At 46.8% G+C, this 17,946-nt stretch overlaps 1 protein-coding gene across 50 annotated transcripts in view; it reads left to right on the forward strand.

The window, feature by feature from the left end:
- The window catches only part of LOC121876609 (Down syndrome cell adhesion molecule-like protein Dscam2), a 254,991-nt gene that overhangs the window by 29,281 nt on the left and 207,764 nt on the right, over positions 1-17,946 (forward strand). For 2 of the 50 annotated variants that reach the window (XM_042381880.1, XM_042381827.1), the window contains exon 3: positions 2,129-2,290. The exons of the other annotated variants lie outside the window; for them this stretch is intronic. In XM_042381880.1, coding sequence (XP_042237814.1) covers positions 2,146-2,290 — 145 coding nt within the window. In that variant the 5' untranslated portion in view covers positions 2,129-2,145. The remainder of the gene's footprint in view (positions 1-2,128; positions 2,291-17,946) is intronic. 50 annotated transcript variants of the gene reach the window in all.

Here is a 17,946-nt window from a genome sequence, read left to right on the forward strand (position 1 = left end):
CTTACTCGTGTAGTCGTTTCCTCACACTCTCTTCCACGTAATAAAGCTGCAGTCAGATCCCTCCTCTGCCCAGCGTGTGGCGGAGGTTCCCTGGGACGGCAGAGATCCTCCAAATTTCCCCAATGGCGTCAGATAATTTACCCCCTCTTAGGGAGATTTCCCGCTACTCCTCTCACCACTCAGGCCGGGACCCTTACTCGTCATTCACTTACGTTAGTGTCGCCACGCAATGTTGACCTCGTGAAGGGTTGTGTGTGTGTGTGTCGCAGGGTTACGTCAGACCGTGTCTCATATATAGGGTGCTGTGTTACCAGTCAGGAGAAAATTTAATCGTAGGGGAAATTTTTTGGAGTCACCTGTGAATACGAGGACTGGGGAGTGGTTTAGTGTCATCGTCATCATTCATCATTATTATCATTATCATTCTACTACACTTGGCTCTCACTTGTCTCCATCATCACCAACATCATTAACATTGTCATCATCACCATCGTCATCATCATCATCACCATCGTCATCGTCATCATCATCATCATCGTCATTATCTTCATCATTATTATCATTCCGCTACCAGTGATATCCCAGTATGTGATTCAGGGGTCACGTGGCCACAGATCCTGATCACAGCTGCCGAAAAAAAGAAGAGAAATTTAAACCAGGTAGAGAGAGAGAGAGAGAGAGAGAGAGAGAGAGAGAGAGAGAGAGAGAGAGAGAGAGAGTCCACTTTGGTCTCTTTTCATTGTTTACGTTAACCAATTATATGTTGTTGGTTGTTGCCACTGTCGGGGGTCTCCTGCTGGTGGTGGTGCCCCGTCTTCCTCCTCCAGGTAGCTCTTCTGTCTGTGGCTGCCGTGTCTTCTCCGTAACTGTAGCGTCTTTCTAAACATGTTATCCTCAAGTTTCACGGCTCACATAATCATCACATACGCTGTAGGTAACAAAGACGGTATCCCTTCACTCCCTCATCACTACACCTCTTGTACGCGACGCTCATGGTGTTAACACGTCTTGGGAAGGGAATACAGTTGTTTACTTCGTGGTATACTGTAGTTTACTGATGTGTTTACTATCAAAACACATTAGTTTACACGATGTATTAACCCGTGTGTGTGCCTGGCTGTGGTCCTCAGTGGTAACTCAGGATTACGAGACGGACGCCGACAAAGAGTACGTCATCCGCGGCAACTCAGCCATCATGAAGTGCGAGATCCCTTCCTTCGTCGCCGACTTCGTCACCATTCAGTCCTGGGTAGATTCTGAGGGCCATATATATTACCCTGGCGAAACGAATTATGGTAATGATTTTCCTGGTTTGATTTTCCTATAAAGTTTCGTCCCTCAGCAGTAACACTACCGACTAACGTTACCATTATTTCAGGTATTTTCAGTCGTTTTCGGTCATTTTTCATAATCTTTCTCCTTTTTCTTTCAGGTTTGAATTGTAAAAGTACTATTCATTTTTTTTCATTTACAGGTTGAAGAAAATAAACAGTATTTCTTTTTTTTTTTTTTTTTTTTTAGAATGGAAATGTTCTTCTTGGTGTTAGTTCCTTTCTGTGATGTTTTGTTTATGACTGATAATTTTGTTGTTGTGTCAGATGTTTTGATTCATGTCCCTCCCGGTGCCGCACTCTACTCACTAGATTATTCATCATGTTCTCTATCGTGTCACGTCTTACCATATCACACACCACTCGTGAGGCGTTAGGGAGGGAAGGGGGCAGGGAGGGAGGGTAGGTGGCAGGGAGGGATGGTAGGTGTGACTGAGGGAGGTAGGAAGGGCGGGAATAAGGGAGGTCTGAAGGGCGGGAGTGAGGGAGGTAAGGGGGGAGTGAGGGGAAGGGCGGGTGAGGAGGGGAGGGGGAGGTCTGAAGGGCGGGAGTGAGGGAGGTAGGAAGGGCGGGAGTGAGGAGGAAAGAAGGGCGGAAGTGAGGGAGGTAGGAAGGGCGGGAGTGAGGAAGGTAGGAAGGGCGGGAGTGAGGGAGGTAAGAAGGGCGGAAGTGAGGGAGGTCTAAAGGGCGGGAGTGAGGAAGGTAGGAAGGGCGGGAGTGAGGAAGGACGGAGGGAGGAGGGTGCGTCATTCTGCTACTATAAACTACTGAAGCAACACTTGTCTGTCTGTGTTAAGTGGTGACTCAGGAGTACATGACTCGGGTCCATGACGAGGACGTGTTGAGAGGCAACTCTGCCATTCTCAAGTGTGTGATCCCCTCCTTCGTGGCCGACTTCGTCAGTGTTCAGTCGTGGGTGGATGACCACGGGGACTCCTACTACCCGTCCCAGACATATGGTAATACTGTCACACCTGCACCTGTGGCCACTAATAACGTCTTCCCTTACAGCTCACAGCGTCACTCATCCAAACACTTTTTGTTTCAGATTTCTGGAATTGTTTCTTTGCTTTACGAACCTTTCTTGTTTACCTTTATTATATTAGTTTCTTTTTTATCGTTTAGTTGAGTCATACTTCGCTCAGATAATGGATCCTTTCATCGGGTTTATGTTATTCATTTCCCTTCATGTACTGTACAGGTGTAGTGTAGTGTAGCACTTGACTCTCACCTCAACACACACTACCTTAATTAGTGCGTGTTTGACATTGTTGTGGACTGTGGTGATGACTCTGGCTCTCTCTTAGTGGTGTCTCAGGGTTACGTCACTCAAGTGGTTGACGAGAGCGTCCTCAAGGGCAACTCGGCCATACTCAAGTGTCTTATCCCATCCTTCGTCGCCGACTTCGTCAGTGTCAATTCGTGGGTGGATGGGGAGGGCAGGCCGTACTACCCCTCACAAAACTATGGTAATGGTGAAGGAGGTGGGAGTTGGTGGGGGGAGTTAATAAGGTTCTCCTCCCCTACAGGTCCACCTCATCGCTTAATAATCACAATCATCTTTTATCATTTTTGTTTTTATTCCTTTCATCACTTCTCTCCTTCAGCCGGTGTTTGGGATTACCTGAAGTATCTCCTCTCAGCTCTACCTGAGGAGGATGTTCTTCAGGTGATCTTTTTGTGTGTGTGAGGAGGAGGAGGTGTGGTGGGTGAGGGTAACATGGCCTCCCTCCCTGTGTCAACAAGGGTCAGATGACACACGGGGACCTGGCCCTCGCTATATGTCGTCACCCAGCTCATTAAATGCCAGCCACACCTTCTGAGGCGCCTCCTGCCCCCACCTCTCTGTGTCCCGCAGTGTTTAACTCAATACTTTCCTCCTCTTTTGTTGGGACAGTGTCTGAACCAGGACTTTCTTTATGACAATGTCTGATGTCTGGGTTCTCTCTCAGTTGTGTCTCAGGGGTATCTGACACAAGTGCTGGACGAGAGTGTACTCAGGGGCAACTCAGCCATATTTAAGTGTGTCATCCCGTCCTTCGTGGCCGACTTCGTGAGCGTGCAGGCGTGGCAGGACTTGGAGGGCCGCTCTTACGTAGCTACTGAAGACTATGGTACGATTACCTGACGGCACCTTCAGTACGCCTCAGGGCAGGGCGGGGTCTGCCTCACCTCACTCATTAATATTAACAAGAGATCATTTTAATCCCTGCAGGTGTTTTATCTCTTCTAACTAACCTTTATATATCATAATGTACAGTTTTCTCTTTCCAGGTAATGGAATGTCAATACTGTTTCTATTTTTGGGTGTTTGAGTTACTAAACAAGCTGTCAGGATCATCTAAAGACAGAAAAGAATTAAATCAATCCGGCGCACGGCCAACTCTCTCTCTCTCTCTCTCTCTCTCTCTCTCTCTCTCTCTCTCTCTCTCACACACTACAGAATGGAATGGTCGATACACAACCTCCAGTGAGGAATGTAGTGTAGTGTGTGCCTGTATTGTTATGTTTCTTTACACATTCTTGATGTACTGGCAGCAGTAGTCAGTCATAAACTTATATTCCCGACTATTGATTACAAATATCTATACAGTTCACATTCTTCTTGAGGCTTCAGCTGTTTTGTGGATCTAACAGTGAAAGATTTTTTCCCGCCAAAGACATAAAACGTTTTCCAGGCGAAAGACGGTGATCGTTTTCCAGCATAAGACATAATACAGATTCAGGCTCAGATTCGCCTCACGGTGTGCGATGCTAGTTTATTGGGCACCCTTTAAATTTTGTGTAAGGCAAATAAAATGTTTTCCCGCCAAATAAGGTAAACATATTTTCCCGCCAAATAAGGTGAACATATTTTCCCGCCAAATAAGGTGAACATATTTTCCCGCCAAAATACAGTACATTTTCCAGCCAAATATGGTAAACAAATCTTCCCGCCAAAATACTATAAAACGCTTTGCCACCAAAAGCTTCAACGTTTGTAGGTAATTGTTATTCGGCGCAGCCACCCTCCAGGAAGCCGGCGCCGAGTACCCTCACACATATCTCGTGTTTTTGTCTGTTTTTTCTCCTCTTAAACTTCCAGGATTTTTTGTATTCACAATTCTCAGCAAAATGTGTTGGTGGTGGTGGTTGTTGATGGTGGTGGTGGTGGTGGTGATTGTTGGTGGTGTTGGCTGATGGCGGTGGTGATTGTTGGTGGTGGTGGCTGATGGCGGTGGTGATTGTTGGTGGTGTTGGCTGATGGCGGTGGTGATTGTTGGTGGTGTTGGCTGATGGCGGTGGTGATTGTTGGTGGTGTTGGCTGATTGTTGCGGTGGTGATTGTTGGTGGTGTTGGGTGGTGTTGGCTGATGGCGGTGGTGATTGTTGGTGGTGGTGGCTGATGGCGGTGGTGATTGTTGGTGGTGGTGGCTGATGGCGGTGGTGATTGTTGGTGGTGTTGGCTGATGGCGGTGGTGATTGTTGGTGGTGTTGGCTGATGGCGGTGGTGATTGTTGGTGGTGGTGGCTGATGGCGGTGGTGATTGTTGGTGGTGTTGGCTGAGGGTGGTGGTAGTGGTTGATGATGCTGGTGGTAGTAGTTGATGATGGTGGCGGCAGTGGTGGTTGACGATAATGATGCTGGTGGTTGTGGTTGATGATGCTTATGGTGGCGGTTGATGTTGCTGGTGATAGTGGTTGATGATGCTGGTGATGGTGGTGGTTGATGTTGGTAATGGTGGTGGTTGATGTTGCTGGTGATAGTGGTTGATGATGCTGGTGATGGTGGTGGTTGATGTTGGTGATGGTGGTGGTTGATGATGCTTATGGTGGCGGTTGATGTTGCTGGTGATAGTGGTGGTTGATGTTGGTGATGGTGGTGGTTGATGTTGCTGGTGAGTGGTTGATGATGCTGGTGATGGTGGTGGTTGATGTTGGTGATGGTGGTTGATGTTGCTGGTGAAAGTGGTTGATGATGATGGTGGTGGTGGTGGTTGATGTTGCTGGTGAAAGTGGTTGATGATGCTGATGATGGTGGTTGATGTTGGTGATGGTGGTTGATGTTGCTGGTGAAAGTGGTTGATGATGCTTATGATGGTGGTTGATGATGATGGTGGTGGTGGTTGATGTTGGTGGTGAAAATGGTTGATGATGCTTATGATGGTGGTTGATGTTGCTGGTGGTGGTTGTTGATGGTAAATTTCTTTTACTGTTATTTATTACAGTTGTCATCAGTATTATTATTATCATCATCGTCGTCATTATTGTAATTGTTCTCCTCATTATCACCATCATATCATTATTATCGTCATCATTATCATCATTCATATTGGTGACTACAACACGGCTTCATCCTGCTTTAAGTAGTATTCCCTCTCACCCCTCTCATCTTGCCTCTACCCTCTCACCTTCCCTCTCATCTTCCTCACCCTCTCACCTTCCTCTCAGCCTCCACCTCCCTCTCTCTCATCTTGCCTCGAGCCTCTCACCCTCTCATCTTGCCTCTAGCCTCTCACCCTCCTCTCACCCTCTCATCTTGCCTCTAGCCTCTCACCCTCCCTCTCACCCCTTCTCATCTTGCCCTCTCACCACCCCTCTCGTCTTGCCTCAACCCTCTCACCCCTCTCATCCCTCTACCCTCTCCTCCTCTCATCTTGCCTCTACCTCTCCCCTCCCCACCCCTCTCTTGCCTTTACCCTCTCACCCCTCTCACCCCTCTCATCCCCTCTACCCTCTCACCTCCCTCACCCCTCTCCACCCTCTCTCTCATCTTCCCTCTACCCTCTCACCCTCCCTCCCCCCCTCTCATCTTGCCTCTCCCTCTCCTCTCCTCCTCTCATCTTGCCTCTCTCACCTCTCTCACCCCCTCATCTTGCCTCTACCCTCTCACCCCCTCTCATCTTGCCTCTACCTCTCACCCCTCACCCTCTCATCACCTCTACCCTCTACCCCTCATCTTGCCTCTACCCTCTCCCACCCCTCTCATCTTGCCTCTACCCTCTCACCCCTCTCATCTTGCCTCTACCCTCTCACCTTCCCTCTCCCTTCCCTCTCACCCCTCTCATCTGCCTCTACCCTCTCACCCCTCTCCCCTCTGCCCTCTACCCCTCTCACCCCTCTCATCTTGCCTCTACCTCTCACCCCTCTCATCTTGCCTCTACCTCTCACCCCTCTCTCTTGCCTCTACCCTCTCACCCCTCTCATCTTGCCTCTCCCTCTCTCCCTCTCATCTCCTCTCCCCTCTCCCCCTCATCTTGCCTCTACCCTCTCACCCCTCTCATCTTGCCTCTACCCTCTCACCTCTCATCTTGCCTCTACCCTCTCCCCCTCTCATCTTGCCTCTCTCTCTCTCCTTTCTACCCCTCTCATCACCCTCATCTTGCCTCTACCCTCTCACCCCTCTCATCTTGCCTCTCCTCTCACCCCTCTCATCTTGCCTCTACCCTCTCCTCTCCCTCCAGCTCTCTCACTCTCCCTACCCCTTATCCTCTCTCCTTCACCCCTCTCCCCCTCCTTCTATCCCCATCGCCTCTCCCCCCCTCACCCTCTACTCCACACCCTCACCATCACCCCATCATACAGTGTTTGTCATGGCATATAGTAAGACTCATTCTGTATAGTGTGTGTGTGTGTGTTAACTCTCAACTTGGAGCCTTCGAGTTATTATCTTCAAACTCTTGAGATACGTGTCCTCGCCTTGAGACCTTGTTTAGATGGAAGTTGGGTTTGAGGTCAAGGTCAAGGGCCAAGGTTATGGGGTCAGAGGTCAATTAATGGGTCTTAATTCCACCGACATGTCGACGAACACACCATCACAATAACACTAAAAGGTGTGTCCCTCAATGTTGTCAATGCCTATGTGCCTCCCCCCACCCCTACTGTACCTGCCCCACCACACCATATCACCTCCACCCCCACTGTACTTCGCCACGCCTAGTACATTGGCAACCCTGAGCCTGGCCGCACTGTTTGTAAACTTTGTGGTCAACAGACTCTCACACCCTCTTTCACCACATCCTCATTTGCCCTATGACCACCCCCTACAGGGGTGGCACCTCTTCCCTCCCTGACCAGATATCCCTCCTCCTAGTGACAGGTCTGGCACTTGACATTATTAGGGACCTGCCACACTTTGCCATAAACAGATAAATTGTACAGGGAATTTTCCCCCCACACACTCATCATTGTCATTTTATGTAACTTGCTGACAAAACCCATGACCCTCCAGGCCTTTTACGCCCTTAATGCATGAGTCATAAAGGCAAGCATGAACTCCGCATGCTTCCCAGTTGGGACCTGTAAACGCTTCTGCGCTTCACCTTGCACAGGATGTAAGGGGGTGCCCAATAAACTAGTCCCCTCGTGGGCAATCTGTAATCTGTAAATCTGGGAGGATTCCTGACCTTGTTTTCTAAGATGCTGATGTGATAAAGATCCCCTTCCCTTCCCTCCCCTTCCCTCTTTCCTTCCTTTCCCCTTTTCTTTTCCCTTCCCTCCCGCCCTCCTCCCCTTTCTTTTCCTTTCACCTTCCCCCCCTCCCTCCCCCTCACCCCCCAGCTGGAGCCGCAAGAACACCTCTCTGGTTAATTAATTGATATACAACACAAACATAAACATTCAAAAAGGGGACAAAAAAAAACCCTGACATTATTTTGATGACATGCACGAGTTGGATTCTGAAAGGCTCGTATATTGAAGTCCTGTATTCCTCGTAACTTAAGATAATGAGAAGGTATCTTATCTCGCTGACTGGATCTGAAGCATTATAATATAACACTCGGAATGGTACGTTGATTATACTCAGATTAACTGGATTATGTGTGCTTTTAATTCAAGACAAGTAGGTAAAGGTTGCAGGGGGGGGGGGCAATCATGTGAAATTATTCCAGTGTTTCTTTACTTTACTCCTGTCTCAGTGAGGTATAGTCTCAGTGTAATTTTGATGCCATTCTATATGTACGTCTCTTTTTTTTTTATGTTTTAGTTCGAGTCATTCACTAAAGTACACATCCTTACATCTTAGTCTGCGAGTGATGTTGTTTATGGTAGAGTCAGGGTCAGAAGTTGGCTCCCTGTGGTGAAGCTGAGTCAGGGGAATGAGTGTTCGGACTGACTTATTATACCCTGACTGTTATCTGATCCGAGTGTGTTGTTTTATCTCATTGGGAGGTGTCGATGCTGGGGTTAATAGTGGGGTCAATACTGGGGTTGATACTGGGGTTGATACTGGGGTCGATACTGGGGTTAATACTGGCTGGGGTTAATACTGGGTGGGGTCGATACTGGCTGGGGTCGATACTGGCTGGGGTCGATACTGGCTGGGGTCGATTACTGCTTCATTTAGGGAGGAAGGCGGGGGAATTTATGACCCCGGGTGTACAGTCTAAACCTTTTCAGAATCCTCACTCTTGACCTTCAGTGAGAAATTAGTCATGGATGGATTATTGCTGGGAGAATTTACCGCAATGTTGGCTGAGGGTCCTCCTAGCATCGCCCCCTCCCCACCTCCCCATTGATTTACTTCCCCTCTCTCCCTCCCCTCCCTCTCCCTCCCCTCCCTCCCCCTCCCCCAGTTTTATATTTAGCTTGTGTGCGTAATCAAGTTAATGCCGGGGGGAGAGGTATTCACTTCTCCCCCAGTTTGTTCCTACACTTGGCTCACTCCACAACGTTAGATTGAGATGAAAAAAAAATAGAGAGATATTTTTATGGTCTTATTGACTCTACGCATGAGGTGGGGGATGGGGGGGGGGTGGTCTTGTGAGGTCTTATTGAATTACTTCTGTCTGTCTGTATGTATGTATGTATGTATGTATGTATGTATGTATGTATGTATGTATATCGGTCTATATTTGTGTATATGTGAAAAAATAAACAATGTATTAGAGTAATGAGGTTTTATAGGTTTTTATATATCGTTGGATTATCTGGTTATATTTTCATGATGTTTGGTGGACTGCTGTGGTGGTGGGTCGGCTTTCAGACACGTCTCCAGTTCGAGTTTCTTTCACGGTAGTTTAGGTTTTGTGGTAGTTTAATGGCTGTACTGTAGTCTCATGTGGTTACTGTCACCTGGGAGACACACTTTTAAATTGAAGGTAAAGGTTAGGACGACACAGTTTGGGTGTTGGCTGCCGTCCTCCCCACTGGCGGTTAGTGCAGTGCTCGCCCTTCCTGACCTCACTGACAATGTGTTCCTCCTTGTGCAGCTTAATGGAGTCAATGGCCAGTGCTTTGTTACCCTTCTTTTGCATGTTTCCTTTTTTTGTGTTAGTTGTTGGTGAGGATTACATTGTTGGGGTGGTGGGTGTAGGAGGCGTCCTCCTGTCAGTGTAGTTGACGGCCACGGAACAAGACGGGTCATGTGGTGGTCAACATTACACTGCCAGAACTTTAGTTACCGGTGTTATAAGTCTCCTCCTTGTGTCTCCTGTAAGTGGTGTCTCAGAAGTACGTGACTCAGGTGTGGGACGAGAGCGTCCTTGCGGGCAACTCGGCTATACTGAAGTGTGTCATCCCGTCCTTCGTCGCCGACTTCGTCAGCGTTCAGGCCTGGGAGGACCTGGAATCCAGGACTTACGTTACCTCAGATAATTATGGTAATACACCGCCCGTAGTGGCCTTTGTGTACCCTGCCCGCCCTCTAGAGTACCACACACTGGTGCCAACACTTCCTTTCTACACCCCAGCGGGAAATTTGGGTGCCGACAGTGGTGCCACCTCTAATTGTGTACATCAGCACAGTCAGCTAAAATGATTATAAAAAAATCCCCTTTGTTGTTGTTGTTGTTGGTAAAGTGACTCCTCTTCCAGACCACAAGTTAAGACTGCGGGCTACGATTCTCAAAAGTTTCGTAGCGTTAAATATTTACCCCAAAATAGTGGCTTATGATGAGAGACCGACACTCAAGATAACTAAAAAATGGCGACCACAATGGTGTCAAAAACTCGTAGGAGTTTCTCTCAGTCGCCTGGTGGTAGATAGAATAAAGTACCTCAGTGAAGACACTACTCCTTGAAGGGTTAAGACTCTGCGTAGGAGGAAGTTTTCTCTCACTCAGTGTTTGGGGAAAATGACTTGCGAACCTTTGAGAATCGGACCTGAGTATGAGTGTTGTCTCATGACTCACGACTCACTTGACTCATGTCTTCTCTTACAGGTGTCGGCCTCCCCAGACCTGCTCCGTGGGACCTGCCTAACTGACCTCACTGATATTGTTTTTCGCTCCTGAGAGATGTTTCTTATAATTCGGTTTAACGCAGCCAGTGACCAAGCTTGATCACCATTATTTATTTATGTTTTGTTTGTCTTTAGTTATTCAGATCACCTAAAGCTTAGCCCCCATCAGCTTATTATACCTACATTAATAATTGAATATACCCCAACCTAACCTTTCCTTTCCTAACCGAACAACCACCCCCCTTACACACACACAATAATAGTGGCTGCCCCTCGTGTAATGAGGATGGCCGGCCCAAGGGCCACCTAGGCGAGAATTGTTTAAGGTGTAGAAGCTGTCGCAAACACAACAACCACACCCTGAGTTAACGAGCTGCATGATCCAGTGTCAAGAAATAGTCCGAGAAGACCGGACACCTCGCCAACTGCACTGGCTAACCACTACCTCGGAATACGGAGATCTGCAAATCGATTAACATCCAAGTTCCCAATTACTCCTGGGTAGACAGAGCCAATTGGCTTTATCAGTGTGAGGTAAGGAGGCCAAGTTTTACCTCCATTACGTGTGTACCAGTTTCACCATCTGGGGCAGTGTGAGATAATCAGTCACTTAAGGTCCAAACTGTGGCGGCCATTAAACCTATCGTGAAGTGTTCCATAAATACCCTCATAATGTTCAGTATTGTTTACCTTTGACATATAGTGAAGCATTATAGCATTTTGTTGACCTATAAGTACATATTTAGTTACGTGAAAATAGATGGCGGGTGTTGGGAATTTTTGCTCCTATCTGGTAATGTAAGGTAGAGGCGCGTCAGGGAGTCTGTTGTTGGTGTGTGTATGGCGCCCGCGACTCTCACCATCAACACTAAGACTCACGACTTTGACTCTACTGTACACGTGACCGTCGTGCGAGGAGTCACCATTACTCTGACAGGGGATAAACAAGACATTATACGTTTGTTGTGGGTGTGGGAGAGGTGTGGTGGGTGTGGGAGGGGTGTGGGGGGATCTGGGAGGGGTATTGTGTGTGGGGGGTTAGGGAGAGGTGTGGTGGATTAGGGAGAGGTGTGGTGTTTGTGGGAGGGTGTCGTTGGTGTGGGAGGGGTGTTTGTGGGGGGGTCTGGGAGGGTATTGTGTGTGGGAGGTGTGGTGGATTAGGGAGAGGTGTGGTGTGTGTGATGGGTGAGGGAGTGTGTGGTATAGGTGTGGAGTGGGTTAGGAGGTGTGGGTTAGGGAGTTTGTGGATTTAGGATGTACTGTGGGTTAGTGATGTGTATGGTAGGTAGGGTGGATTAAGGAGGTGTGTGGTGGGTTAGGGAGGTGCGAGGTGGGTTAGGGAGGTGTGAGGTGGGTTAGGGAGGTGTGAGGTGGGTTAGGGAGGTGTGGTAGGTGTGTGATGGGCTAGGAAGGCGTGTGGTAGGTGTATGGTGGGTCAGTGATGTGAGTGTGTGTGGTGGATTAGGGAGGTTTGGTGGGTTAGGGAGGTATGTGGTGGGTTAGGGAGGTATGTGGTGGGTGAGGGAGGTATGTGGTGGGTTAAGGAGGTGTGTGTGTGGTAGGGAGATGTGGTAGGTTAGGAAAGTGTGTGGTAGACCATGGGGGCGGACGTGGGTACTGAAGGTTGTGGTGTGTTGTAGTGGTGGCGCAGACGTACGTGACGAGGGTGATCGACGAGGACGTGTTGGCCGGTAACTCTGCCATCTTCAAGTGCATGATTCCCTCCTTCGTCGCCGACTTCGTGAGTGTAGAGGCGTGGATGGACTCTGAGGCGCGCCACTACACCACAGGCACATCTTACGGTAACCATCCATCTGTGGGACATGACAGACACACGCGAGCTGTCCCTCTGATGTCAGTATCGTGGCCTTACCGCTCCAAACATTCCCTCCATTCTGGTTTTGTCTTCATCCCAGTTTTAGTTTTTATGTGATTCTACGTTGATTTTGTTTCTTCTCATCCATTTTATCCCTGATTCTAGGTTTTTGAGGTTTATTCTTGGTTTTATGGATTATTATTATTATCTTATTCTTTATTGTGTCTGAGTTTGTATTCACGATGTTTGAGACAACGAGATCCTTCTGTAAGGGAGGACGATCTGATCCCCAGCATATATAGGTGTAAAGGTTGTAGGTGTGGAGGCTGAAGGTGGTGATATTTGTACCTGTGTCAGTGACGAGGGACCTCCTGACGTCACCCACAGTATATAAACTCTTCAGTCCTCGGGGATATGCACTAATATAATATTTGTCTTTCAGCGGGACATCATTATACCGTGACCTGGATAATTTATTTTTCAGATTCATTACTAATTTTCAGAAGACAAATGAAGGCAGTAAAATATAAGAGATTATCTAAATTTCTTTCTTTTTCTTTCACTGTCTCTCGTCTTTCACATCTCTCCCGTTGCCATCCTTTGTATATGATGCATGCTGTTGGTGTGAGTACTGGCTGACGGAGGCGGTGCTCGTGATGTTTACAGTGGTGGCTCAGGCGTACGAGACCCGTGTCAGCGACGAGTTTGTCATCCGGGGCAACGCGGCGATCCTCAAGTGCTCCATCCCCTCCTTCGTGGCCGACTTCGTGAGCGTGCAGGCCTGGGTGACGGGGGAGGGCCAGTCCTACTACCCCTCCCTCAACTATGGTACACCCGCGGGACCACCCACCTACCATATATACCTCATCCTCACACAGATATTAACCAGATATTCCTCATCCTCACATAAGATATTAACTCGATACTTCTACTCTTATTCTCCCAGCCATTAACCACATAATATATCTCTCACACTGGACTACCATGGCTCCTCCGCCCACCATCATAATCCTCTTAGCTTGGTCCTCAAAACCCGACAAGAGGGGACTCACTTCTTTGACCGCAGAAAACCAGTTATTTGTTGTCGTTTGCATCAATCGCTCTTTTAACTTAAGGCAGAGGGGACAAAAGTTGAGCTGTGCTTTGTTGGGGCCGTCGAGGATGGGTAGTGGATGGATCCGTGAAGACCGGGAACACTGTTTTATTGTCAGACTCTGGCTACAAGTTGTTAGAGAGAGGAGGAGGCAGCTGTCTTTACCAGTCGCTTATGATGGAAAAACCAAATCAGTTTATATGTGTATCTCACGCTGTGTAGTGTGTATTTTGACTTGACTTGACCTGGCCTAGAATATCTGACGGGTCTTTAAAATACACTTAGCCTCTGTTAGGGACCACTTCTATTAGGGATTACTTCTATTAGGGACTAGGGACCACCTCTGTTAGGGACCATCTCTATTAGTGACCACTTCTATTAGGGACTAGGGACCACCTCTGTTAGGGACCACTTCTATTAGGGACTACTTCTTTTAGGGACTAGGGACCACATCTGTTAGGGACCACCTCTATTATTGACCACTTCTATTAGGGACCACCTCTGTTAGGGACCACTTCTATTAAGGACTACTTCTATTAGGGACTAGGGACCACATCTGTTAGGGATCACCTCTATTAGGGACCACTTCTATTAGGGACCACTTCTATTAGGAACTAGGGACCACTTCTATTAGGGACTAGGGACCACCTCTGTTAGGGATCACCTCTATTAGGGACCACTTCTATTAGGGACCACTTTATAGGAACTAGGGACCACCTCTATTAGGGACCACTTCTATTAGGGACTAGGGACCACCTCTGTTAGGGACCTTTACAACGACCGACTGACCTCAAGTATCAACTTCCTGTGTTATCGACCACTAAACGCAAGTAACATCCTGTGTTGGTAACCTCTTGTACCGACCTCTACTATTAGCGACCTCCTCTGTTAGGAACCGCGTCTGTTAGCGACCTCCTCTGTTAAACACTGTTAAGGACCACCTGTTAGGGACCATCTGTGCTAGGAACCACATCTGTTATCGACCTCTGTTATCGACCATTTCTGTTATCGACCACCTCTGTTAGGGACCACCACTCAGGATGTATCACAGTCACCAGGATGTATGGGTTGCCTTCACATTAAAGCATAGTCCTGTTTATATCATGTGATTCAAGGTTTTCCCAAGATGTCCCGGATGGCTGACCGGAAGTGACGCATCCCCAGCGTTTCCTGCCTTGAGTAACGTCTTTGTTTATGGGTATATATGTATACTGTATATTACCTCATGACTGTGTGGTGTACGTAACTGTTAGCTGCCATGTGTGTACACCGTGTGAGGCTGGCAGTGGTGTGTGAGTGATGGGGGAAGCTGCCGTGACGATGACTGCAGCCACACTCATGTTATTCATCACCACCACCACACTCATTTTACTCACCACCACCACCACATTCATGTTCACTACTACCACCACCACCACACTCCCATTACTCACCACCACCACCACATTCATGTTACTCACTACTACCACCACCACCACCACATTCATGTTATTCACTACTACCACCACATTCATGTTATTCACTACCACCACCACACCATGTTACTCACCACCACCACCACCACATTCATAGTACCACCACCACCACTACCACCACCACACTCATTTTACTCACCACCACCACCACATTCATGTTATTCACTACTACCACCATACTCATAGCATCTACCACCACACTCATGTTACTCACCACACTCATGTTACTCACCACCACCACCACACTCATGTTAATCACCACCACCACCACATGTTACTCTGCCACCACCACCATACTCACTGTTACCACCACCACCACCACATTCATGTTATTCACTTCTACCACCATACTCATGTTACTCACCACCACACCTATGTTACTCACCACCACACTATGTTACTCACCACCACCACCACCTCATGTTAATCACCACCACCACCACCACATGTTACTGCCCACCACCACACTCATATGTTACTCACCACCACCACATGTTACTCGCCACCACCACCACCATGTTACTCGCCACCACCACCATACTCATGTTCTCGCCACCACACTTACACCATGTTACTCTGCCACCACCACCATACCATGTTACTCTGTAACACTTCACTAAATATACGAAATATGTTATTAATATATAGTAACTGTAGTGATGATATTGCTACATAGTTTCTGTATATGTGGTCATCCTATTGTTAAATGTTCTGTAATTTAACCTTTCTACATACTGAATACATATTAGTGATTTATGAGACAGTCTATATTGTAGTACCCATTATGGTACTGTACTACACATTACGGTACTGTACTACACATTATGGTACTGTATTACACATTATGTATTGTACTGACACATTACGTAATTGCACTGCTACATTATGACGTACTGTTATTTACGTACTATCACATTGCAATTGTATACATTACGGTACTGTACTACACATTATGGAACTGTACTACACATTACGGTACTGTACTTAACATTACGGTACTGTACTACACATTATGGTACTGTACTACACATTACGGTACACTACCATTACACGGTACTGTACTACACATTACGGTACTGTGCATCATTCTACATAATTTCAGCACCACGGGTCGAGCTACACGTTGATCTTCCTACATGATTGATTCTTGCATAGATTATTGTATTATTGATCTTATTGATGTGAACTTTAGTGAAATGTGAAGAACTTGTTGCATTATATATATGTGTGTTGTGTTATTACTAGTGAGGGAAGACGTGGGTGGTGTGTCCGCTGAGTCATGGCCCTTATTGATCATGGCCCTCATTGATAATGGCCCTTATTGTTTGTGGGTCTTATTAATGGCCCTTATTTTTCATGGCCTTTATTATTCATGGCCTTTATTATTCATGGCACTTAATGTTCATGGCCTTCTGATCATGATCTCTCATTATCCATGGTCCTTATTATTCATGGCCTTATTGATCGTGGTCCTTATTGATCATGGTCCTGACACGGCGGCCCCTCACTGATCATGGTCCTTATTGATCATGGCCCTCACTGATCATGGCCCCACGGTTCATGTGTTATTCATGAGAGTGGTCAACACACCCCACCGTGCTCCTCACTCCTCTCTCTTCTCTTCTTCAATGTTTATTTATCATGTTCATGTTATGTTTATGTTGAGTCTTAGGTATACAGTACAATGTTTAGGTGTTTTAGGCAACATTTTTCAAGAGTAAATTTAAAAGTAGAGTAAAAAAAAATGAAAGTTTATTTGAAGTGGAATTAAAGTAAAGTAATTTGTCTGAATTTTATATATATGTTTTTAAAATCAGTTTCTTTTATTGAATTTCTAAAGAAAGTAATTTTTTTCTTTGGTAGATTTGTTAAAATAATAAATTAAAACTTGCAAAGATATTAAATTAAAGTCAGTTTCTTTTATTGTATTTGTGGAGGTAAATATATTTTTCCAGTTAAAGTTTAGATTTAGGCTGTTAGTGACAGTGTGGGGACTGGTGAGAGTTGCCATGTCTCGGGGGGTATACAGTATATATGAACTTTGCCATGTCCAGAGTATGAAGTTTGCCATGTTGTTTTTGCCAGCTATCGGGGGGAGAGGCGCAGAAGGGCACACTCACCTGGCCTTCAGTGAGACGGCCACACTCACCTGGCCTTCAGTGAGACGGCCACACTCACCTGGCCTAAGTGAGACGGCCACACTCACCTGTCCTTCAGTGAGATGGCCACACTCGCCTGGCCTTCAGTACTAAATAAAATAAGCTGGACTGAGTCATAGGTCACTCACAGGGGGTCCAGGGATGGTATTTCTTTCTCTGTAGTGAAGGTGAGGGAATGAACCTAACTACTGTACTTCAACTAAAACACAACAATGACAACAGGAACTCTGCTTAAACTGGATACCTTCACACTACATAATTCAAAGTTACGGTCGAGGATTTTTTTTATTTATTTATTTTTTGGTGAATTTCCGTACCGTAATTTTGTCTCGTAAGTGTTGGTAATGAAGGTGTCTAGTTAAGGTAGAATTTGTGTGTTATTGTGTGTTTTAATTTAAGTCAGCCAGTAGGTGTGTTTCTCTTTGTCTCGTGTTAGCAGAGGAAAATATTCATCATAGGAGCCTTTGTGAGTGTGGATCCTGGACTGTTTCTTTTTCTTCATGATATTTATATTTTGTTGGGAAGTTTATATACGTATTCACATTGTTATTACTCTGTTATTAATTACACCTGGCAAACTTCATACCTGGTTATTATTGTGTCTTCACAGATTCACTTAATTGGTAGTTTTTTTCAGTGGGATTTTAATATAGATATAAAGAAACAAGTGGCTGGGATGATGCCCACTTGAAACCTCCCAAAGCCTCTCGTACCCAACCATGACGGCAACCAGGACGTGTAGAGGACGGATGTGGGCGGAGCCAGAGGCCGTTGTGGGTGGGGCGTAGAGGTGGTGGGAGGAGCTACACCAATGGGTGGAGCCAGGGGGCGGGTGTAGTGGAGGAGGGGGTGGGGGGCGGAGCCAGGCATCCAGTTAATTAGTACTCACATTAACGCCGGCTCAAACATCA

Source organism: Homarus americanus, unplaced genomic scaffold (assembly GCF_018991925.1).
Source record: "Homarus americanus isolate GMGI-L3 unplaced genomic scaffold, GMGI_Hamer_2.0 scaffold28, whole genome shotgun sequence".
NCBI lineage: Eukaryota > Metazoa > Arthropoda > Malacostraca > Decapoda > Nephropidae > Homarus > Homarus americanus.